Source organism: Crotalus tigris, unplaced genomic scaffold (genome assembly GCF_016545835.1).
Source record: "Crotalus tigris isolate CLP2741 ecotype Arizona unplaced genomic scaffold, ASM1654583v1 scf7180000017585.4430047, whole genome shotgun sequence".
Classification (NCBI taxonomy): Eukaryota; Metazoa; Chordata; class Lepidosauria; order Squamata; family Viperidae; genus Crotalus; species Crotalus tigris.
The window spans coordinates 3,952,486-3,978,802 of NW_024096493.1; the positions used below are offsets into that span (position 1 = coordinate 3,952,486).

Here is a 26,317-nt window from a genome sequence, read left to right on the forward strand (position 1 = left end):
CAGTGGGGCTCCTGTCTGTCCTGAACAGTACAGAGAAAAAACTCTGTGACTGATGAAGCCTTATGTTAATTTTTAGAATAGTGAAAGTCATTTAGAAAGTATGCTCTTTGCATTCAGTCCAAAGATTCCTGTTAGAAGTATTTTTAAAACTGCACATTTGCTTAGTAGTGACTGATCTCCCCTTGTAATGTCAATTAACTAATACGCCCATATCCAGGAGTACTTTTTAAAGAGGGCAAAGACATGGTTAACTATGCTGCTCATTTTATCACCTCCTCTTAAATAAATGCAAAAAAGGTACCGTAATTTCCAGCCTATAAGACGACTCGGCGTATAAGACGACCCCCAACTTCGACGCCGATTTCCATGCCTAGAAAGTCATCTTATCCACCGGAAACTACCGTAATTTCTGGCATATAAGACGACCCCCGACTTCGGCGCTGATTTCCACGCTTTAGAAAGTCGTCTTATACGCCAGAAAATACGGTATGACAAATCAAATCAATTGCTATTTCATCTGCCTCCAGTTAAACAATTCAATTTGTTACAATAATTTAGATATTTTTGTTCTTTTATAAAACGTTTTTAACAATTTGAGAAAGTGACCATTCAGGTTAATTTTCTATTAAGTATTTTTCCCCTTCAAATATCTGTATTAATTTATTCAAATTCATTATAGCCGCCCAACTTTGATGGACTCTGGATAGTGTAGAGAAAAAAAACCCAGACAAAACATAAAAACACACAGAGAGCACAAACTAAAATGATCTTAAAAGCAATACGAAACAAACAAAATGCACCCCTCCCAAAACACAATAATACATTAACCCAAGGCTTGAGACTAAAGCTTTTCAAAAGGGGGGATGATTTTGCGGGAATGTGGGGGCCATGAAAGAGAAGGCACACTTGGTCCTGCAAGATGACAACATTTAATAGTGAATACCTGAAGCACATTCACTGTGAGGTGCAAAGGACTATTGCTTGGGTTGCAGCATAGAAGATTTATTCAAGCTTATAACTCATGAATCTGTCTGATTAAAGTTCAACACTAAATTGGTGCCAAATAAAGGTCAACGGCATTCAGGAGGGGTTGGACTTGGAGTGCTTTTGGGAATGCAATGACTCTAACCTGATGATGTGTTTAACTCCACCTCCCCCAATTCTACCTGCTCTTCTCCTACATCCACTGCCAGAACATACCCAACAAGTAGAAACCATTGGAGAGAAGCAGTCTATCAGATAACCATGTCCTAAGCCATATAGTGTCAACAATTGCTAATAATTAAATCATTTTCTGAAGCGGACAAATCTACAAATCATACAAATAAATGTAAACTCCAGATTCTTGCATTTAGTACATGAACCAATAAATGTTAGGACTTCAATCCATGCTTACAATTGACACAACAAAGGATTGGTCATTTTAGAAAGCTCTTTTTCCTTGCTCAGAAAATCAAGTTATAAGGCAAAAAAGTAGGTGGAATTGTGAAATAAATCCTTCTGCTCAGTTTGTTCATTCAAGCTACAATCACTAAGACAGACTTATACAGGATTATATTTTTAAATGGTCATTTAAAATCTAAAGTCCTATTAAGCCTTAGATGTCAATCCTAAAGGTGTTTTTTCCAAAAGGCAACTGGACTTTCTTGGGGTTTTTTTTCCTTTGAAAAATGTTTCACATCACATCCAAGAAGCTTCTTCGGGAAAAAAGCAAGGAAGTCCAGTTGCCTGTTTGAAAAAGCACTTTTGAAACAACTATGACCTGGATGATTGAGAATCCCCATAGACAATTAGATGTCAATCCTATACCTGTCCTGCTGATTTATGGGTAGTTTAAACTGTCATAATGTGATAGTTGATAAGTCTCATTAAAAACATAATAAAAGTATAGTAATTTGTTTATTTCCACTTGTATGGACTTCTGTTATTTAGCACCATGGAGCTTAATAATCGTTCTTTCACCAAATAGGTTTAATTTTAATTTTCTACCATGAAATTAATTCATGAACAGGCAAATTCACAGCATGCTGTGGACTTGCTAAGATGTTTGCTGAAAAAGAAAAGAATGTTTTCCCTTGCATAGATTTCAGCAGGGACACCATTTTCCAGTATTATTCAGTGAGCTACACTTGTTTGTTTTATCAAAATGGTTAGCGGGTCTGTTATTCTTGAAAGCCAGTTTAGTGTAGTGATTAAAACATCGGGCAAGAAACCACGACACTGTGAATTCTAGTTTTACTTTGGCATGAAGTCAGTTGGGTGGCCTTTGGCCAGTCACTTTCTGTGAGTCTTAGGAAGGAGGCAATGTCAAACCACTTCTGAAAAACCTTGCCAAGAAAACTTCAAGGACTTGTCCATGCAGCCTCCAAGAATTGGACATGATTGAATGGAAGCGGAAGAAAATGTTACACTTATATTTTCTGGAGAAAAAGAGGATATTAATGTGTACTAATGCTAGCATTAAGAAAGGAAAATACCTGGAATTGTGCTGATGTGGGCATTTGCAGAATTGTTACTCTAAAAAACAATCACTAATAATCACAATATGAAAAGTATTGATGTGACATGCGCGAGTGTTTTTTTTCCCCCACAGGAAGACATTGACAAAGCTGTTAAAGCAGCAAGGAAAGCATTTGAATTTGGATCCTCTTGGAGGACAGCAGATGCCTCAGAAAGGGGGAGGCTGTTGAACAGACTGGCCGATTTAATTGAAAGAGACCGTCTTCTCTTAGCTGTAAGTCTAATATGCTGACTCATCTTTTTTAAGATGAGACTCTTTCAATGCCTTTGAGTACTCCAGTGAAATGATATGTTTTTGTTCTAAGAGAGTTTAACCAACCCCAAATTATAGTTCATCAGAAAAACCCGCATTGTTTCTTTGTCAGAAAAAACTGGCCTATTGTGTTCAGTCAGTTATACAAGGTAGATTAGCATCTCCCTTAAGCAAGACAGAAAAGTCCCCTAGTGCAGTGTTTCCCAAACTTGACAATTTTAAGGCATGAGGACTTCAACTCCCAGAATTCCACAGCCAGCAACGCTGGCTGTGGAATTCTGGGAGTTGAAGTCCACATGCCTTAAAATTGTCAAGTTTGGGAAACACTGCTTAGTGTCATAAGGTAACATTTCATCACTGCCACTGAAGAAAAATAATGAAGGGAAGAGGTCACCAGGTAATGCCCCCAGTATTAATTTGAAAACCAGGTTGTACTGAGGAGAGTCTCAAAATTTCTTCAAGTTGCCTTTAGGTCAACCACAATTTTAGAAGAATGTTTGAAGTGCAAGAATGTTAGGCTTGTTTGGCTGCTTTCCTGCACAAGCCCTTCTAGTTTGACACTGTTCACCCCAGGATCTGAGAATGAAAAGTACAATCTTCAGTTACATGTTCAAAGCCTTAATCTTTTTTTTAAAAAAAAACATCAAATATACGTTTGGTGCAGAGGTTATCATCTCTCAAACAAGGAGAAAAAAATGGAGAAATTGAATGAATTCATTGACTAATTTCCAAAAATGTGGGTGTATTTCAGATGAAGGAATAAAAATGATTGTGGAACCCATCCTGATGGGTTTAACCATTTCTTTTCCATTCTTTGCTCAGCCCACAAAACCAAATGTACGAATATAAAATAAATATCTTCATTCGGAAAGGGCTGTGAAATAACATTTTCTGAACAATATAGCAATTTCAAACAATATTTAATAGAGGGGGCCTCTTTTGTGCTATTGTTGAATATTTGTGGGTTGTTTTTTTTTTTTTTTTAGATTGGTAACTTACCTAAACTTGGGAAGCAGGCATTTGAAAAACCTGTTGCTCAGTCTTAGATAGCTAAAATGTTATATCTAATTGAAGTGAATGAATAACCTAATTAGTAGTCTAAAAAAAATAATAGAGAATTATATTCTGGAGCTTAGTTCAAAATGCAAAGTCTTTTCCTTTTCCATGGAGGGAATTCCATTCTAGAAATAGTACTGGCAACATCTTCCAACAAAATGATATAGCAAAAGTCAAGCAAAGAGTATGTTTGCTGGCTTCAGTCTTCTCTGAGATTAAACAACTCCTTTCTAGAGCTAATATATGCTGATGACCAATATCCTTTGAGATCATGTATCAGCTCTAGTTAGATAACTATCCTCAAAACAGCCACTCTAGAATTACTCCTTAAGAAACCTGTCAAAACTACAGATTCAGTTCGTTACATACATTTCTTCAAATAATCATAATGCTCAGTTGGATAATCTTACTTTCCCAAGGCCATTCTTAAGTCATCATGACCTAGTTAGTGTAATTCTTAATAAACCAGTGTTATAGACAGTTGCATTCTTTCATTTATCTACAGTGACTAATTTTTTTAAGCTGTTCTTTGTTTCAGACAATGGAGAGCCTTAACGGGGGAAAGATTTTTTCAACCGCCTACCTAATGGACTTGGGGGGTTGTATCAACACTTTGCGCTACTTTGCTGGCTGGGCTGATAAAATCCAAGGACGTACCATCCCCATGGGTGAGTCAGCCTGGACAAGCCGTACATGAGATAAGTTGGTTTAATGTGAATTAAAAGAAGCCTTCAGTTAAAGAACTTTTTCATCTGAGAAAAATGCAACCTGTAGAATTTTGTTACATAAAAGTATATTGGTAAAAACTTTTCAGTGAAGATTCATTCCTGTAACTTTCCATCCTAACTGAAGTTTCTTTACTTGTAAGGATTAGCAGGTTTTATTATAAATGCTTTTATATTCTTTCTTTCTCTATGTGTGTATGTAAGAATACAATTCTTTATTATCTTTACCAAGTGATGTTGCAGTGTGACTGATTGTATAACCATACAAATTGAGCAATCTTTTTTTTTCCTCTTTTAAAAAGCTTTTAAAAAGAACTATATCTAGGGCTGCAGGAAGCTGGCTACCACAATTAAATAACACACATAAACACACACACACACACACACACACACACACACACACACACTGTGTAACAGATTTAGCCATATAAGTGACACCCATATGGAATTTATCTTAATATCCTGAGAAAAGACCAGATCTTCCCAGCCTTCCAGAAGACCAGAAAGATCACAACTTGACTTCCAATATCTTGGCTTCTTGAAATCCAAACTGATTTTTTGTCACTCGGCCCCACAGTTGTCCTAAATAAGATTGAACTAAACTGGTTCCCCTATCATCTTATATACAAATGTAAGACTTACCTTCCAATTATTTTATCCTTTTAATTCTTGAAGTCATTTTCAATAGACAAGTTTTTATCTGGTTCAGGCACATTTCAAAGGACGTTAATTGCTGTCTTGAAACTAGATTTCTAAAATAACTAAATAAATTAAAGAATAATTAAGAAAGAAATAAACAGAAAATTTGGGCATTTTTTTATTTTTGCATGCCTAAACTTTCATTTGAACACACACACTGTAATTATACCAATAAGAATTTGCCAGCACTTATTTAGGCATTATAGGCTCTCCTCACTGACTGAATACTTGTTTAGCAATCTGAATTACAGAAATGCTTAACAAGTAAATTTACAAATGGTCTTCAAAGTTATGGCTATTGGAGCATCCCTGTAGTCACATGGTTGTGATTCAGCACTTGGCAACTGCCATTACAATAATCACTACATCCTGCAGTCATGTGACCACCAGTTACAACCTTCACAACCAGCTTCCAACAAGCAAAGACAATGCAGAAGGCAGCAGGAAGTCACAAGCTGTGCTCATATAATAATAATAATAATAAAGTTGGAAGAGACCTTGGAGGTCATCTAGTCCAACCCCCTGCTCAGGCAAGAAACCCTATACCATTTCAGACAAATGGCTGTCCAGTCTCTTCTTAAAAATTTCCAATGTTGGAGCATTCACCACTTCTGGAGGCAGGTTGTTCCACTGGTTAATTGTTCTAACTGTCGGGAAGTTTCTCCTTAGTTCTAGGTTGCTTCTCTTCTTGATTAGTTTCCATCTGTTGCTTCTTGTCCTGCCTTCAGGCGCCTTGGAAAATAGCTTGACTCCCTCTGCTTTGTGGCAACCCCTGAGATATTGGAATACTGCTATCATGTCCCCCCTCGTCCTTCTCTTCATTAAACTAGACATACCCAATTCCAGCAGCCTTTCCTTGTGTCATGTCACTTGTTTAATGGCTACAACCAAAACTGATGAGCTGGCATTGTAAGGCAGGAGTAGTCATGCAATTGTGCACTTCATGATTTTGTCACTTAGCAAGTCCTAATTGCAGTCAGTAAGTGAGGATTACCTGTATAGCTGCAAACATACGACAGATATATAGAGATTGTTCTGAAGCACCTCCATTTCTGCCAGCTAGCAATTTTATGCTTTTTAAGAACAAAGGAAGAAGCTGGCTACCACAATTAAATAAAGGAAAGGAATATCATAGTGCTCTTGAGCCCTGATTAAAGAAGCTGGGAAAAATCCAGGGAAGCAATGAGAGGATTTTGCTTCTGATTGTCTTGGATGAGTAGGTAAACAAGAACAGATATATAAACTATAATTAGAATTTTAATCTTAATTTTCCTATATATGTTGCTATTTAAGCTTCTCGGGTATTTATATTCTCTGAACCAGCTCAACAGTTGCTTATTATATACTGAGAATCTCTCTGCAGCAGACTTTCCATTATCAGTTTATATTTTCTATTGATTTTTTTTAAGTGAGATCCTTTTAAATTGCAATCTGTGAAAACTGACGATGTTTTTGCATTCTTTTTTCATTTTATTTTTTTTAAAAAGAATTTGATTTTATTTATTCTTTGTGAATTTGGTCAGTTAGAAGAGAAAAACTGATTATCCTAACCTAGTCCCACAAGTTAATTCCATAGCATCAGGAGTTGACATGACAGAGCCCATTTTTTCTGATACTTTTTAAGCAATTCAGGTACTCAGACCCCTATTTCTCTCACCTACCAGAATTAGAGTAGAGGACAAAACCACTCAAGGCATCCCCTAGGCATCCCCTAGAACAACTTTTCTGGCTTCACACAAAAGTACCAGGCTATGGCCCGGGAGTTGGGGATCACTGCCTTAGAAGATCATTGGTGGTAACAAGAACAGTCACAGTGCAACACCAAGAGAGAAGGTAGAGCTAGTTTGTGTAGATTTAAAATATTTCCGAAAAAGATGGTTTAAGACTTCCAAAATTTTACCCTATACATTTATGGAAAAGTAGAGTTGCTGAAATGCCTTTCTTCTGTGACACAGTTAAAGGGAGGTTAACTAGCTTACTACCCCACTGTGTGATATTTGGATATTATTGAATCTAGGCACATTTGCATTTTATTTGCTTGTATTACACCAGGAGTCTTCAAACTTGGCCCTTTTATGACTTGTGGGCTTCAACTCTCAGAATTCCTCAGGCAGGCACTTCCTGGCTGAGGAATTCTGGGAGTTGAAGTCTACAAGTCATAAAAGGGCCAAGTTTGAAGACCCCTTTATTATACTGTAGCGACAGGCTACAGCTGCAACAACCTACAGCAATTGCAGATTAACAAGGCAGATTTTCTTTTATTCTTGCTGTATCTTCTATGTTTTCTTATTTTTTTACCTAGATGGAAACTACTTCACGTTTACTAGACATGAACCTGTCGGAGTCTGCGGTCAAATCATTCCTGTAAGTATCTTGTACAGTATATAATAAACAAAATGAGTTATGTCTTTCGTTTCACATAAATTACCATTCATGGATAGGCTTTTCATGTCCCAGAGGCTTTAACTAACAACCGATGGAACAATACGCATCAGTTTAATAGATTTAATATAATTTTAATTTAACTTGAATTAATTTTTTGTCAGTAAATACATAAACTGAACTCCTCAATATTTAATAGCTTTTTCCCTTTTATCTCATTAAAACTTGTCATTTGCTTATAATTTTGGGGCTCTGAGGAATACACATCCAGGCCACCTGGTTGGGTACCCTTGAATTAGCTGCTTATACCCAAAAATACATATATGCCTACTTACTTTAACTCCCAACAGCCTGCTTTGTCCTGTGAATTGAACTTAAGAGATGCTGGCAATTTCTCTAGATTGGAGATTGAGTGTATATTCATACTTCAAGTCAGATGTTTCTTCGTTTAAACTAATTCGTTTAAGAATTAGTGCATGTTTGCACATTCCCGAAGCCACCTGCTGAGGAAATCTAGTTTGCTTGTTTGCTTGTTGTTTGTTTATTTTCTGAGTATATAGACTGCTCCAATCAGCTAATTCTAAGTGGCATACGATTCCCCCAAATCACCATTTGGGTTTAAAAACAAGCATTTATAAAACTGAAAATACAACAGAAACCAATGCATCATCTGGAGGGATATTGATAAGATTGCTGGTGGCCACGAAAACAATTCAAACTGATTGCACATTAGCAGAACTCAGCCTTCTGAGATCTAAGAGAAGAATATACAACCAAGTGTGTTATCGTATCTGAATAAAAGTGCTTCAAACAGGAACTTTTGTGCTTCAGCCAATGAAACAGCCTAAAAGGAAGGATGTAGCAAATTTATAGTGTACAAGGATGTCTGCTTGGCTAAAAGAAATTAACAGAATATTCCCAGCTAATTTGACCAATGGAAGTTCTGGGAGCTTCAATCCCAAAAAATCCAGAAAGCTAAATAAAACTGATACAGCAGTCAACAACAAATTGGGAAGCCTATCAGGAAATTGAAGTACATTCTCCATACTTTTTCACTCATGTCTACAGTATACTAGTCATTAATAGAACTGTATACAAATGTGTTGTGTTCTGTTTTTGTAGGATGGGGAACCTAGTTGATGATTTTATTTCATCAAGTTTCCCCAGGGAAAAGGGAAAAAGTCTCCAGTAGTTTCCCAATGAATGATGCTCACCATTAGCATGGGTGTTGCTCTGCTTTTTGTTCACCCAATCATTGTTAAAATTGACTTTCATATATTTAATTTTCATTACTACAGATGGTGAGTGAAACTGTGTTAGCGATATTGACCACCATGTGGCTTGCTCCACCATTTCCCTGAAATAGCTATACTTGAGATATTGTGTTTGTGTGTATGTGTATCTTTGCACTTAATGCTGAGAAAATGGTACAAAGTAGATTTGAGGAAATATGTTTAAAAATCAGAACATTTTCTTCATAAAAGCTCTAGCTCAGGTTAGATTCACAGATTAAATATGGTGGAAAGTGCCTGAAGATGTAAGAATGTCAAGGAGGATGTTAGTAGCATAGAATCTTTCTACCTTTTATGTAGAGCAGGGGTCCCCAACCCCCAGTCCGTGGACTGATACCGGACTATGGCATGTCAGCAACAAAACAAACAAACAAAGCCCCATCCTTGGGATGCAGGCAGCACACAAAACCATGCGCTCTTTCTCCACGGAACCAGTCCCTGGTGCCCAAAAGGTTGGGAACCTCTGATGTAGAGAACTTCTGCCAGTGTCTGAAACTTTCCTCTGGAGCTTTCATACCTACTGTGTCACCTCCAGACATAACTCTTAGTACCATGGAATGGTTTGGGAATGTAGGGTTGATCATCTAATTGTCTCTGTTAACCATTTGCTAAAATGTATCTCCTGCTTTGAAAAAGAATAGGGGGAGAGCATACATTGAATAGATAGATGAGAACATAACTTGAATATCCCATAGCTAGATAAGTGCCCTTTGAACATCTGGAATATTGGAAGGTGCTTCTGGTTAATCTCTGACAGGGTCACTCTGAATTCTCACCAGGATTTGCTGAGGACAGAAAGTAAACAAAAGCCATAAATCTTGGTTCTAATAGTTTAGGCTTTGATGTAATCTAGTCTAATAAAAGTTTATAACCTTCACTAATTACAGCACTCATGGTTTCTGAATCTCTTCAAAAAAATCTCTGCTCTTTGGCAACACGCCAGCAGAGACTTGTATCTAGTGCCAGTCCCTGAAAGGAGCCCCAAGTTGGTTGGCTGTATCTTCTTGGACTCAATGGAAGCATATTAATCAAACCTCAGTCTAAAACTGGTGGCTGTTTTCTGATGGATGGTGGACGTTTACAAAGTACAAGTAGGAAATATAAACTTGTTGTAATGATTTGTTGGTCATGGCTTCTTACGGTGCCTTTGTAGTGGAACTTCCCACTGGTTATGTTCATTTGGAAGATTGCCCCAGCTCTTTGTTGCGGAAACACGGTGGTCGTCAAGCCAGCCGAGCAAACTCCACTGACTGCTGTTCACATGGGTGCTTTAATTAAAGAGGTGAGTTGCCATAGCAAAACTACTGTGTGCAGGTCTTGAAGAAGGGAAATTGATGTAAATGTGATCTTTACATTTTGATGCATATAAATAGTGAGGGCTAGTCTGCTTTGTGTCAGAGAGGCTCACAGCATGCCTGGCCTTGTCTTGGGCTATTGTATTGTATTGCAAACCACTGAAGCAGATCAAGGGCTAGAAGCTCACATGCTTTTCCAGCCTAAATGGTTCAGAAAACAAATCATTAGCAGCTTAGCAAACAGAACATCTTGGCAAACCTCACGCTTTGGGGAGGCAAAAAAAACAAAACAAAAAAGAAGAGCTGGCTCAGAAAAAGCAAAGGGAAGGGCAAGGAAGGGGATGGGAAGGGTGGTTTTGATGTTTCACATGAGCATTTCGGTGATGAAACCTGATAATTCAACTTGATGTTTTAATTTAAGTTTCTCACTGAAATATTTGCCTTACCCAACAAGTGAACATGAGCTATATGAAACTGTCAAGTGTCAGGCTAGGTGTGCCCAGGGTGAAATTCCACCTGTTATGAAGTTGTAATTCAAACCCTCCTTACTTAGAAGCCACTTGAATCAAATGAATAGGGCTGAGCCTACATCGGGGTGGGCAACATTTCAGGCTTTGGCTTTCAGTGCACAATCTTGCATAATGCCCTGGCAGGCAAAGTAATTGCAAGAAGTCCGCCAAGGCTGCCCAATTCTACAAGCTTTCTGTTTCTTCCCAGGATCTCATGAGATTGCATGTCAGAGTGGCACAGACCGAAAGAAATCTGACTAGATTCTCTTCTACAAATTGAGGTTATTTTTAAAGCAAGTTTAATATTGGGAGGAGGGAGTCCTGCACAGCAGGCCTTGAACCAGATGCACAAATGCAGCTAACCATAAGTAACATAGAAAAGGGCAGCTAGTATTCTGCGAAGATTGAGGGTCAGAAGTATTTCTCAGAGAGTTTTATTGCCCGTACACTTCTATATAATCTTGAAATAATACAGGAAGTCTATAACTTATAACTTTTTGTTTAGTTATTGGAAGTTTCGACAAATGACTTACAACCAGGACTCACACTTGTGACTCTTGCAGCATCTCCAACATCATATTATTGTGATTCAGAGGGTTGGCAATCTGCATATATTTGTGACTCTTGCATGAGGTCCTAAGGTCCCATGATGGCCATTTATGATCACCATTTGTGATCTTCCCAACCTACTTCCAAAAAGCAAAGTCAATGGGGGAAGCTGAATTCATTTAATGGCTGTGGCGATTTACTTAATTGTAGAATGGGGGGAGTAATACAATCAGGAGCTCTTCCCTTAATGACTTGATTGCTTAGCAATGAAATTACATTCCCAGTTGTGATCATAAGTCAAAGCCTTTCTGTAAAGTGATTTGTGCTGTTTTGAAGGTGAGGTAGCCCATATTTGAATATCCTCTCGTTTCTTGGTCCATTAATATATTAATTTTCTTCTTTTTGGAAGCCTTCTAAGCTTTGGATTTAGTTTTGTAATGCAGAAATTAGGGTCACTATCAGGACTTGGCATGGTCAAAGAACTGCTTTAACAGAATGTAAAGTTTACTTGGAGAAAGTGTGAAAGACCTGCTAAGCCAAGGGTTCTCAACCTTGGCAACTTTATGACTTAAAGTTGCCAAGGTTGAGAACCCCTGTGCTAAGCGGTGAGCCCCTAAAGAAGCATTTAGTCAGGAGATTACACACCCCAGAGACAGAAGGAAGCATGAGGAGGGGAAAAAAACCTTCAGAGTAATTTCCTTTAAAACAGGATGAAGAAAGTTGGGCAAGCTTTCAAGATTCCATTGGTATAGCTACAACAGTGTTTTTCAAATTTGGCAACTTTAAGAGGTGTGGACTTCAACTTCCAGAATTTCCCAGCCAGCTACTCTGAGAATTGAAGTCCACACCTCTTAATGTTGCCAAGTTTGAAAAACCCTGCCTTACAACAATAAAGTAGCATTCCTGAATAGTGTCTGCTTCTTGATTAGGCATACCTCAAATGGCTGACAGCCTGGTTCTCTCTCTCTCTCTGTCTATGAGTGCTTCTACTTGAGAACTTGGTTTTGTCTTGGCTCCACGTTGGGCAGCCCCCATCTTAGATTGCCCCACATGCAATTAATTTCTTGGCATCATTGTCATGTATCATCAGTAATTTGAGATAGCAAGACTAGAGCAGAATACCAATGTAGTTTCTGTTGAGAAGTGTCACCTTTTAATGCCATATCAGCAACTGGCTTGCTTGTTGAATAGCCAATGTGAACCAGAGGTTAATTCAGAATTATGGAGAATGGTCGACAAAAGTTAAGTGATGGAAAAATAGGTGATAATGAATCATTCGTAACAGTACCATTCTTGAAGAAAAGGAAATTTGTGGGAGAACCATTAACATACAGGTTACTTACAAGCTTTCATTTAGTTTGTTTAGTTTAGTTTAGTTTCATTTCGTTTAGTTACTGTTCAAAGTTACAACAGCATTGAAAAAAGTGATTTATGACCATTTTTCACATGACTATTGCAGTATCCCCATGGACACATAATCAAAATTTGGACACTTGGCAACTGGCCTATATTTATGATGGCTACAGTGTCCCGAGGTCATGTGATCACCTGCGATCTTCTGGTTAGCAAAATTAATGGGAAAGATTGGCTTTGCAAGTGTGTTACTTAACCACTATAGCAATTCAAAATAACAGAATAATAGAGTCGGAAGGATACTGGTAGATCTTCTAGTCCAACCTTTTGCTCAAGCACTGTGGCAGGAAATGGGGCAAAACTCACTTAACAACTTTTCCACTTAGCAATAGAAATTTTGGGCTCAGTTGTGATCATAAGTCAAGGATTCCCTATATTAATATGCCCATGGTACGTAGAAGATATATCCATCCTGATAAGAGTATACACGTTACAGTCTTTGTGTATTCCAAATCTTATCTTGGGGCCAATATCACTTGGATTGGTATATAATAGTAAGAGATTTGGTCATTCTAGTATCCAGTTGAGTTCTTAAGCACAACAGTATTTGCCAGGCAAGCTACAGAATGGCTTTCTTTGATGAGCATTAATATCATCATGGTATCGAAAAAGAAGACCATCTGTAAATCAGGCAAAGGGAATTGTTAGTTCTTAACAGCACAGTAGCCACACTCAGTGTATTTGCCCTGGTACTGCAGATCAACCGATTAGTCAATAAAAACAGGCTTAGTGGAATGAAAACTTAATATCAGATGGCAATATGACCCTTCTTCACTCTTCTAAGCTTCTTTGACTAAACTCACACATTGTGCTAAGTCACAAATGTTGCGAATGCCACAATTGTCTGGATTCTTCTGCTCAACCACAGTTTGCTGAGATCACACAATATCTTAAACCAGTGGTTCTCAACCTGTGGGTCGGGACCCCATTTGGGGTCGAACGACCATTTCACGGGGGTCGCCAAACAAGGCTGTCCACCATTTTTCCCCCTTTTCTTTGGCCACGCCCCTGGCACCCGGTGATGTATAAGTGGTTGGGGGTCACCACAACATGGGGAACTGTATTATGGGGTCGCAGCATTAGAAAGGTTGAGAACCACTGTCTTAAACACTCATGAACTGAAATGATGTATGAGCCTGGTCTTGAGCAAGAATAAAAATATAAGAAATTGGGGGAAATGTACTGAAAGGTGACAATATTTTATTCTCTCCTTCCAGGCAGGATTTCCACCAGGAGTGGTAAATATTGTGCCAGGATATGGTCCTACTGCTGGAGCAGCCATTTCCAATCACATGGATGTAGATAAAGTGTCATTCACAGGCTCAACTGAGGTAGTTTCCTAATATTGTGAAGAACTGAAATAGAAAAGCTTAAATTCCAATTCTGACAAATCTTTACCATCTAATTTGTGTCTAATTGTGTTGACTTTTTCATTTTCAACTGGATTAAACAATATATCTGTAAATATTTTTTGATTACAGCCATCTCAAATGCTTGTTTTCTATGCAGTATTTAAATCTTATTTTGAATTTGCTGGAATTCGACAACTTTTTTTACTATAACTTAGCTCCCCAAATTATTTTGAGTTATGAAAAAATAATGACAAATTTTATAAATAAATGTAGATAAAATATATCCCCTCCAAAAAAACCCCAAGAGTTTTGGCAAATAATAGTCAATCTGAAGAACAGCAGCACTATTTGCAAAAGATAGTCAGTGTTGGGTTCATGCAAAAAAAAACACATTCTGCATTTTCATTCATTTTATCTGAAAATCTTATTTAGACATTCAGAAAAGGTCTAAAAAAGAGCACTTGAGGATCGTAAAACAACCAGTGTAGTCAAAGACAGTTTGCCTGATGCGGAACAACTCGGTGTGATAAGGATTAACACAATCAACGGGCCGATGACACGCTCAAGAAGCTGGGCGCAGAGGCAGGAGGCTACATGAGCTGCCTTCCCAATCTCCTGCTATTCTAACTCTGATGATGCCGGCAGTTTTTTGGCCGGACGAAAGCTTAGTAACTCTTTTTAACCACAGGCTTGTTTATATTAAACAGGCTGGTTTATTATATCCTGGTGTTCGTTTTTTCTTTTATCTGTTAGCATAATGCCCAGGATTCGCATTTTTAGTATTTTAAAAGACATTCAGAGAATATATATTCTTATATTCTGTCTTGTTGGACACACTCCACATTAAAAAAAGTATAGCTCATAGGAAGATGCCTTTTTATAAAACAGAATATTTGCTTCTCAAGCCGTGAATTATCTGTTCAAGGCAGTATTGTGATTCACAATCTCCTATTTCTTTCAAGTGAACTAAGATTGAATTTGGCACTTTCTCTTGAAAGAGTGCAGCTCTATTTAGTGTCTTTCCTTTCCTTTCCTTTCTTTTCTCCTTTCCTTTCCTTTCCTTTCCTTTCCTTTCCGAGATGGCTGACAGTGATTCAAAGGATGTCAGTGAGGAATAAGAAACTTTCTTTCCCCCAAGTGGCTTTGTCACTTTAGGGCAGGGGTGAGCAACTATGTCAACTTTATGACAGTGTTGGCTCAGGAATTCTGGGAGTTGAAGTCCACGGGTCATAAAGGTGCCATAGTTGTTCACCCCTGCTTTAAGGGCATTATGTTAGGAGCCATGTGCCAACCATGACCATGGCCAGAACCAAAAATGGCCACGGCCACAGTACAAAAGCTCATGACCAAATTATGGAGCTAGGGTCTGAAGGGATGTGGTCAAAGTAAGTGCAACTAGTGCCAAAAAAAGAGCAGAAGTCAATTACATTTCAATTTCCATTTGTTTCCTGTCTCAATGTTTCATTTGTATTCCCTTCAGGTGGGCCAAATGATCAAACAAGCTGCTGGAAAAAGTAATCTGAAAAGGGTCACTCTGGAACTTGGGGGGAAAAGCCCCAATATCATTTTTGCAGATGCTGACTGTGAGTGGACCATTTCTTCAGGATTTACTATCCTTTAAAAGTAAACATTAATCAAGATATAATAGGAATACTTTTCTTTGCAGTGGATAGTGCTGTGGAATTCGGACACATTGGCGTGTTCTACCATCAGGGACAATGCTGTATAGCTGGATCTAGGATTTTTGTGGAAGAGAAGATCTACGACGAATTTGTGCGTAGGAGTGTGGAAAGAGCCAAGAAGAGCGTCCTTGGAAATCCTCTGTCTCCTGGAGTAAATCAAGGTCCTCAGGTAAGTTTTAATTAATCACAATATCATGGAGGTTTTTTTAATCAGAGTCACCAGAGTCAAGAATCAGCCCAAATGCGAGATTCCTGGCAGCTTAATTGAAGCCTTATTGCTTGCCAAAGTGCTTTTATAAAAGTTTAGTACGGCTCTCCAGTGTGATTAGCTCCTTCCCTTTGAATGGTCTTTGTATATGAAAACATTGCCAAATGCAATTCAATTCCTCATTTGATTTTCACATAACACTTACCTGCCTCTTTGAGGCTGTCTCAATTTCCTGGTTCTCTGAGGCTCCAGCTTTCTGTTTTCTTCTGCACACCTGCTGAACTTGCTCTAGCTGCCTTCAGGCAACTGAACCTAGCTAGATTTGAGAACCAATTGCTCAACCTAACCCTACCGGGCACAGAGTCCCACCCTTTGTGTGATTCTTTGACAAACAGGCACAGATTGTCTTCACAAAGAACATTTTCCTGACAGATGGTTATTCTGAACCAGTCTGCCTATTAAAAGTAGGATGGTAGCAATGCCATTATCTATTACTCTGTTTCTGACAGGATGACAGAAGCTCGGTTACTTCTGTCAGTTAACCAGGATTTTTACTTAGAAACTTCGACAACTCTTTAAAAAGCTGCAAGGGCTTAACTTCACAAATATGTAGTCAGCCCTTGTTGAAAATATTTTATGCAGAATGTATATTTTTCAGTGACTAGGGAGCTGGAAACTTTATTTTAGGAATGTGGAAATAGTAATATTTGGCCTGTCCTCTCTGAAATAAACCAATGAGCCTTTCCCCACTTACATATGTATATGCCATTTTGTTGCCTTCACCTGACCTCCAGCCCATGAATGAGATACTTACAAGTTGCCCTTAACCTATGAATATTAAAGTAGCATTTCCCCCTTAATTTGGACACTGTCCAAGAATAAGTTGCTATTATTATTATTATTAAATTTTATTTGCCATTCATCATGCAAAGGGATGCTCTAGGTCAGAGGCTCCCAACGTTTTGGGCACCAGGGACCAGTTACATGGAGAGAAGTTTTTCTGCAGACCAGAGGGGGCGTGGTTTCATGTACTGCCTGCATCCCACAGATGGGGATTTGTTTGTTTGTGCGGACCGGTTGCTGGCATGCCGCGGCCCGGTATTGGTCCATGGACCAGGTGTTGGGGACCCCTGCTCTAGGTGGCCTAAAATAATAATAAAAAATGAGGAAATAGAAAGGAAGTGTAAACAGAATGAAAATTAAATTATAGGGCAATAAAATAAACCAAGAAAAAGAAAACAGAGAAAATACATCAATATTAGTTAAAAATAGATGGGCGAATGGGAGCAGACAGCGGAGGAGAGGGGAGGTGGAACCTGCTTTCAATCTATCAGCCACCTCCAAACTAGTTAAAAGTATATACAATCTGTTGGGCTCTGTCACTTTCCCTTATATGTAAGTCAGGTGGCTAACAGTGCCTTGAAACGGAAGGAACTGAGGCAGGATTGGGATCCGTATTGAGAACAGCAAATTTCCCGCCATTGTCACGGCCTTCCTCAACCTGGCACCTTCCAGACATTTGGAACATTGACTTTCGATTCAGTCTGAGAACTCGGGGAATTTAATTCACTTTGGGTAACCCCTTGTAAAGAATGATGAAAAAGATGAATCTATTCAGGCAGTTCTCGACATATAACCATTCATTTAATGACCGTGTGAATGTCATAAAGACAGTGCTAAAAGTGACTTACAATCTCATTCTTATGACCCTCACAGCATCCCCATGGTCACATAATCAAAAGTCAAGTCCTTAGCAATCAGTGTGCATTAATGACAGTTGCAGCATCTCAGGGCCACATGACCCCCATTTGCTTCCAACAAGCAAAGTCAGTGGGGGGGGCTGGATTTGCTTAATGAACATGTGATTTCATTAACAGCCAGGATGATTTCATTAACAGCCGGGGCAAAAAAACTTGTGTGTGACTCATTTAACCACTGCATCCCTTAGCAAGAGAAGTTCCAGTCCCAACTGTGTGTGCAAGCCAAGAATTGCCTGTACTTAAGTATGGTCTACATCAGAAGTAGGTAACGGCTCTTTTATAACTTGTGGACTTCAACACCCAGAATTCCTGAACCAGCCATGCTGACTCAGGAATTCTGGTCAACATGCTGGTGGCTTCATGGAGAGTTATGTACAAATAACTCCTCAGATTGATATTCCTGGAAAGAGCAGATTATGAAAATGTGTGATATTGGTGTGAGCCTTCTTTCCATATTCAATTATTCATGAGTCAAACAATTTCCAAATGTTTTATCAAGCAGTTTCCATCTGGCATTCATGATCATTTGAAGTAGGCCTTCACATGACGCTCAGTCGTTCAGTCCCTAGTCATCTCACAACTGGATTACTGCAATGTGCTTCAGAAAGTAGCCTACCAAATTAAAATAATTTGAGAGGAATTAATATAAGAAGAATCTAAGAAGGACCCAGTCCATGAGAACATTTGAAGTGCAATAGGGATTTTCCAAAAAAATAAATAAATAACAAAAACAAAACAAAAAAAAAACCTTCTGTTCATTAAATCCTAATTACTGAACTTCATGAAAAGTGCTGGCCCAAAGCCAATATCTCAGTAGCAAGTTGTTGCTTCATCTCCCCCCATATAAGCATTTGTTCCTGCTTTGTAATCCTAAAGCCCCAGAAGTGGCTGGGAAGTGACTTATCAGTGCAATATTTCTATTTAGATTGATAAGGAGCAGTATGATAAAATACTTTCATTAATTGAGAGTGGGAAAAAAGAAGGCGCCAAGCTGGAATGTGGAGGAGGCCCTGTGGGAGACAAAGGCTTCTTCATTCAGCCTACAGTTTTCTCTGATGTTAAGGATGACATGCGCATCGCCAAAGAGGAGGTGAGTTGATGCAGTACACTGGGCATTCCGGTGCAACTGTATGCAGCTGAGCACAATGTACTTTTTTAAATAAGCAAATGTGCAGGATTAAAGGGTATGCAAACAGATTTTTTTTTTCAGCCAGAGCTGAATTACATGTATTGTAGCTAATTAGTTACTCAGAGTTATCCAGTGCCAACAGATGCTTTCAGCAATCATGAAGTCTCTTCCTAGCCCAGGGGTGGGCAACTATGGTCCCCTTTAAGATCTCGGGGTTTCAACTTCCAGAATTTCAGGGTCAGCCATGCTGGCTCAGGAATTCTAGAAGTTGAAGTCCACATGACATAAAGGGGACATAGTTGCCCACCCCTGTCCTAGACCAGTGGTTCCAAAGAAAAAGAGGTGTACACCTTGGAATTTTTTCCCCCTGAATTTCTTTTGAGAAACTTAGAATCCTGGCTGATTTTGGCAGAAGTAGCTTCAGAAAGGCATAAACCATTTTTATCTCACTGTCACTCCAAGGAAGCCGGGTGGGTGCATGATTCTCCTCATCCCCATGTTAACCTCATCACAATCCCATGTGGTATGTTAGATGGAGATAGAATGACTGGCTAAAGATCATCACATGAGATGTGTAGCTGACTGAGAGTTAAATCATGACCTTCCTATTCTACTTCAAAGCTGTCACTGCTGCATCAAATTAATTTATTTCAAAGAAATGTGATCCAGCCGGATAAGCCTAAGATTCTTCTCCAAGGCTGGAATAACAGGTGTTATTTCACAGAATCAATGGGGCAGAACATTTCTGTGGGAAATACTAACACCAGAACTTCTAGTACCAAAAAACTGGTACTGAGCTCCTGCAAGCTGACCACAGGGTCATTTTCACTATGGAATTAGATGACCAATTGTGGATTAGAAATGTCTCACTGTAAAGGTGGTCCTCAATGTACAATTATTCATTTAGCAACCATTCAAAGTTACAACGGCACTGGAAAAAGTGACTTATGACCATTTTTCACATGTACAACCATTACAAGCATCCTCATGGTTAAGTGATCAAAATTTGGGCGCTTGGCAACTAGCATGGATTTATGACAGTTGCCGTATCCCGGGATCATGTGATCACCTTTCACAATCTTCTGACAAGTAGTCAACGGGGAAGCTAGATTCATTTAACAACCATGTTACTAACTTGACAACTGCAGTGATTCACTTAACCTCCGTGAGGTTATAAAATGGGGCAAAACTCACCAAACAACTATTTTGCTTAGCAAAGGCAATTTTGTGGTTGTAAGTCTAGGACTACCTATATTGCACCAGATTTCCCTACACCACACTCCATATTAAAGGAAAGAGAATAGGTATCTAGCTCAATAGAGACTTAGACCTACTCAGTTGCAATAATAACATTTAGCAAGAAATGTTGCCCAAATGAGGATGGGGTTAGATGAGTTATGGATCTTGAGGGCAAAAAAAAAAAAAAACACTTTTAACTTAACTTGTGTCACTTGCTAGTAGCTCTGAGCCCTAATGGATGGCTTCTTTGCCCCTTGAAGAGGTACAGTTTAGAGGAACCAGTGAAATCATTGCTCCATTTTTCTGGAGATATCCCTGGGGATTGGGGAGATTTAAAAAAAAAAGATCAAGATGGAAACTGCATCATCCAATCAGACCCCACCTCTTTTCACCCTTGTTAAAAAAAGGGTGGAGCTTCATTTAGTCACCTTGCCTTTTTTGTTTTTTTAACTATCTCTGAGGCTCATCCATAGAATCAACATATTTACATATATATCTGCCCTTAATTTCCAAGTTCTGGTCAAAGATATTTTTTGATTGGAGGGCAATATTCTTAGCTAATGCCTCCTTAAGAACCCAAAATCTGAGTCTGATTGAAATGTTTTTTTTTCTAATAATAGCCCAAGCAAGCAGAATGAAAAAAGAACATTGTGCAATAAGCTGTGAAGATTTTAAAATCCCCAAAACCTTAGAAACAAGTGTAAGAAATGATCAAGATTATAATTTTAATTGTTTTAATGAAAAAAAATTAAAATCAGTAGATTTCATTAGGACAGATGCAGACTTGCCTTTTGTTCTTATTCGTGTCCCGCTCACAGACCTGGTCTACTGTTCAGAGGAAAAACAAGCCACCACAAGACTAAAGAGCTTGTGAACAAATTCTAGAAATCTAAACTGGAAGAAAAGTGAGACCAAAACAAACAAATCCCCAAGATCATTTAAATCCCATTCTAGTTTGTAAGGCAGAAAAATTGCTCTGGAAGCCTCCCAGATAGAACTGTATCTGGCTATGGCATCCCAAGAATGGTTTTTTTTCCCCTCAGGTAAAGAAGCAATGAGCATTTATTTCTTTCGTATTTTCTTCCTTATGTTTCTTAATATATTGCAAAATTCATATTTCACAAAAGTCCAGCTTAAATTGGGGCCTCATAAGACCTCCGATCTGATCTGAGTTCTGAGGTGAATTGACTTTATTTTCCAAATTTATAACTTCAGCTTTTGCATTTCTTCAACGTTCTAATGTAATTCTTTAGCTCACAGTCAGGTACTAATTGTTTTAATTGCATCATTTTAGGGGTAAATACAGGATTTACTGTTTTCATTTTGTGTGCATTTATATCTAAGCAAAGTGCAATACATATTTAAATACATACAGTATATGCACATTTAAAATGCGTTTTAAAATCTAATCCTTCACAAATGTTTAGAAGAGCAGTGGAACAGACTGAAGAGTGAGCATAAGAGAAAGTTACATGTGTGGAAATAGGTTGTGTCATTGTTTTTTCACTGAGTCAATCCCTGTGCGCCATCCCATGTTCTCTCTTACGTTGTCTTTTAGGTAGAGGGAATTTAGGTGTATGAATCCTGGAGTTGGAAAGAGCCATATAAGTTATTTAAATTAACTATATACTTGACTGCAATTGGATGGTAACAACAATTGAGACTTCTCTATTATTTTTTTTTAACCAAAGTTTTTTTTAATTACCATTTTATCACCATTGTGAATGCTTCTTTTTATATATATATATATATATTAGATTTAGGCACTGTACAGGTACAACACAATCCTGGGTGGCTCAAAATGTCAAAGCCAAAAGATAAAAAATACAGTAACAATGAACAAGACAGTATCAGCTAAACCAATATCAAAGGGAATGTTTTTTATAGACTAGCGAAAAATATGCTTGAGCGGAATCTAAAATCCTAAATAATGTACTGAACTGCTCATTTTTTCCCTTCTGATTTTGACCTCCACAATTATTGTTACCTTTACATTGACACAGATATTTGGGCCTGTCCAGCAAATCATGAAATTCAAAACTATTGAGGAAGTTATCAAGAGAGCAAACAATACTCACTATGGTCTAGCAGCTGCAGTATTTACTAAAGACATTGATAAAGCACTGACATTTGCAGCTGCACTTCAAGCTGGTACTGTCTGGTATGTATTCTTGGTGCTCTTCTTTGAGCCAAATTGTACTTGGAAGGGAATTCAGTAATTTTAAAGCCTCTGCAAAGTTGGTCCTTTCTCACATCACCAGTGCCATAAGTCACGTAGTGGGAATACATTACAATTTATCTTTTACTCTAGAGCAGTGGTTCTCAACCTTTTTAATGCCGCGACCCCCAACCGGTCGTAAGTCGAGGACTACTCAACCAATCATAAGTCGAGGACTACTCAACTGGTGCAGCACCGTTTGCAGAATGGGACTTTTGGCAGGCTCAGCAGGACAGAGACAGCCTGGACAATTCCTATTGGCTTTTGAAAGCCAATAGAATTAGACTCTATTCAAGAGAATCTATTCTATTGGCTTTCAAAAGCCAATAGAATAAAAGAGAGTAGCACAGCTAAGGAAAAGGGGGAAAAAATGGCGGACTGCATTGTTTGGCGACCCCCGTGAAATGGTCGTTCGACCCCAAATGGGGTCCCGACCCACAGGTTGAGAACCACTGCTCTAGACCAGTGTTTCTCAACTTTAGCAACTAAGATGTCTGGAGTTCAAATCCCAGAATTCATCAGCCAGGATGCCGGCTGGCGAATTCTAAGAGTTGAAATCTGTACATCTTAAAATTACTGCTCTAAGCTAACACAGTCCCCTAAGTAATTAGCTCTGGGCATTTTGGGCTTCCCTATTGCTGTTTATTATGTTAGAGTTCCATGTTTTCCAACATTTTTTCTATTGGGAGCCATCTAGAACATTGTAGAAAACACATAGGGTACAATAAATAAAATAAACCACTAAAATAACAAGTGCCTTCTATCATTCCTAATAAGTACACACTGAACTTTGCCCACCCGAGGCGCAGAGCAAAGGTGAGTAAAACATCAATAAATCTATTGATAGATCTCAAGATGATTTATAGTGGATTGTTTGGAGGAGAGAACCAAAGCAATTTGTGGATCAAATAATTTATGAGTTTGTTTCTGGTGTTTGTTACAAATGCTTGGCTTATGTTCAGAGATAGTAAACATTAGCAGAAAGTATGAATAAAAATTTCAAAGAGAAATGGAATAAAAGACAACGATTCCCTTTATTTGGAAAAAATATAATCCTACAAATATAGTTTTGATAAAAACAGATAAAATAAAAATTTAGGCTTTGGAGAGATGTGGAAGCTGAAATGAGCCTGGAGACTCATTTCTGGCAAATAGGCACATATGTGCACTGGGACACTCCAAACACATGAGGCCACGGATGGTAAGATTTGTGTATCTTAATAGTCAATCCCCCCATACTGCCAACCACTGAGGCAATACATTTTTATGAATTTCTAAATCAAAATCAGAAAAAAAATCCAAAGAAATATACAAGTGACATAAGCAAAGACCCAAAGACATAGTTCAGCAATTTTTACCAGAGGAACAAAAGGTGGACCATAAAAAAAGGGGGGAGAATTAGAGATACCCAACATAAATGGCAATGCTGAAAGTAGAAGCCAATACCTAATACAATCACAGAGCTACATTCCTTCACCTGTAACAAACACCTGTCTTATGAGTCCCTCTCCAGGGTCAGGACAAGGAATGAGACATGTTCACCAGAGAGTGGGTCACAATTGAGACTTTTAAGACCAGGCACTTCTATCAATTCAAAAATGTGTTAGATTCAAGGGGTTTTTTTGTCACAGATTTTAAAAATATTTCAGACTGATGTCGAAATGGCATATGGTTAAGTTTCTATTTAAGGCTGAAAAAACGAAAGTTGAAACCAGATGAGCATATAAGGAAATTTGTAATAAGGGATATTTTGTTGTAAGCTGTTGTCAATGAGAGCCAGGTTGGTGCAGTGGTTAAGGCATTAAGCTAGACACTGGGAGTTCTAGTCCCATTTTAGACACAAAGCCAGCTGGGTGACTTGGGCCAGTCCCTTTCTCACACCCTACAAAGCAGGCCGTGGCATACCACTCCCAAAAGCTTGCCATAAAAACTGCAGGCACTTGTCCAGGCAGTCACCAAGAGTCAAGAGTGATTCAAAGGCACCAAACTAAAAAGATACTATCAGCTCCACCAGGTACACCAAGAGCTAAAACTGCTTTTATTGAGAGTGGCTATAACAATAACATCTTGCAATTGTACAGCACAATTGTGTTTGCGCTGTACCTCCTCTGCTTTGATACAATTCAGTGAAATAAGGAGACCATTATCTGGACATTCTGGGCTTTGAAAATGCTTAGCCCCTTTGCCTAGGCAACAACGCTACATAATTTCACCAAGGTCATCTTCCTTACTCTCTACAGATATTTTGTAACATAAGTATTAGGACAAACATGCTGAGTCACTGCTATGTTGCGTAAACATTTTTAAAAGTTACAAATGCTAGCTTGGGAGAAGTGGGACCAGAGTTTCTTTACAAAGGGCAATCTCTTATGACTAAATTAAGCTGGCCATTCTACTTATCATTCTACCCTTTGTATAAGTTGCCTTTATCTTTTCTTCTTTTTCTTCAGGGTTAACTGCTATAGTGCGGTGTCTGCTCAGAGTCCTTTTGGGGGATTCAAAATGTCAGGAAATGGACGTGAGCTGTAAGTACTGTATAGTCACCCGGCTTTGCTTCAGATTGAAAGATCCGTTTGCACCCGTATGACACACAGAGAAACACTAGCATTCATAAGTCAGTTGTAGGTTTCTTTGTATTAAAACAATGGGACTGTTACTGTACAGTCTTGTTTTCAGGAAACTTGTCTTCACACTATATAGTTTTTAACTGTTCCATTGCATTTATCAGAAAGAAATACAAGGAAGCGATCATCACTTTATGTGATGATCCATCACATCTTTTTATTCTGTGATATTCATGAACCATGTTTTAGTAGAAATGATTTCATTTTTTATTCAGAGGTTGCTGGGAAAAAATAAATGGCATTTTTACTGTTCTTCCTCTGGTGTTCAGGTTCATTGTCTGCTCTTGTAAACTAATAGCAAGTGAGTCTTTCTGATGCTCTATTCAGCATCAAAGAATCAAGCAACTTGTCCACAGGCTCCAGGAAAGCTTGGTCTCATTTTTACCTAATAATATCCCCCCTCCCAAAATAGTATCAGGATCAAATAAACCATCAGACAATTTTACCTTCTTGCAGTATTTGCAGCCCATAGGAAAAAATACAGGACAGTCTGGATACAAACATTATTTCAAGAACTATTCTTATGATGTTTCTCTTCTCTTTTTTTAAGGGGTGAATACGGTCTTCACGAATATACAGAAGTCAAGACAGTCACAATCAAAATTCCACAGAAGAATTCATAATGGCGCTACAGAGCCATGTCAATTGCTAGGCCAAACTGCAAAAGCCAGTTGTGTTGTGAAACGCTTTGTAGCAGGCTATTTTCTCTGTTTAATTTTGATTTCCTTTTTTTATCTATCTTTAACAGTTATGAATCGTAATTTAGAAAATTTGAAATGGTTTCAGTTAGGAAAAAAAGGGAGGGGGGAATCATAATGCCTGAATCAAATTAACAATTTATGGACCTTATTCAAATTTTATTTGCCCATTTAAATAGTTTGTAGTGCTGTGCAAAATAAATGGTTAAAATATACATTTACAAAAATTGTATTCTAGAGGTGTTAGTTTCCTGTTCTTTTGTATGATCTTCACAAAAGCACTGATATGTGGCTATCAAATAAACAGTTTGTTTTGCTAATGGTTTCCTCTTGATATCAATCTTCTGGTTCCTGCTGTATTTGAATCTGCTCATATTACAGAACTATCCTGGATGTACACTTTATAAACCTTTCTCTCTTTTTTCCAACTGCAATTGGTACATATCAGCAAACGCAAACAGAAGAGTGGTTTAATTTTTAAAAGAATTCCATGGAGCTGTCTCAAGCTACATTTGTCCTTTATTGAATCCTAAAGCAAAAGAGATGCCAGTTTTTCTGAATTCAGATGGACTTATCATTTTGAGCTGCATGAAAGAAAGGCTGGATATATAATTACAGTTGGGAGTCCCTTACTACTGATCCTAACCATCACCACAACCCTTCAATTAAGATAACCATCTGATACAGATAATAAAAATCTGTTGGAAGTAAAGG

General features: G+C 38.3%; 1 protein-coding gene across 1 annotated transcript in view; it reads left to right on the forward strand.

The window, feature by feature from the left end:
• ALDH1A1 (aldehyde dehydrogenase 1 family member A1) overlaps positions 1-25,923 on the forward strand; it is a 42,638-nt gene extending 16,715 nt beyond the window's left edge. Inside the window, exons 3-13 of the mRNA XM_039361585.1 lie at positions 2,594-2,734; positions 4,368-4,497; positions 7,556-7,617; positions 10,081-10,209; positions 13,911-14,024; positions 15,526-15,628; positions 15,712-15,896; positions 18,621-18,785; positions 22,067-22,224; positions 24,732-24,806; positions 25,456-25,923. Of these exons, the coding sequence (XP_039217519.1) occupies positions 2,594-2,734; positions 4,368-4,497; positions 7,556-7,617; positions 10,081-10,209; positions 13,911-14,024; positions 15,526-15,628; positions 15,712-15,896; positions 18,621-18,785; positions 22,067-22,224; positions 24,732-24,806; positions 25,456-25,528 (1,335 nt within the window). The 3' untranslated portion in view covers positions 25,529-25,923. The remainder of the gene's footprint in view (positions 1-2,593; positions 2,735-4,367; positions 4,498-7,555; positions 7,618-10,080; positions 10,210-13,910; positions 14,025-15,525; positions 15,629-15,711; positions 15,897-18,620; positions 18,786-22,066; positions 22,225-24,731; positions 24,807-25,455) is intronic.
• The last annotated feature ends 394 nt before the right edge of the window (positions 25,924-26,317 follow it).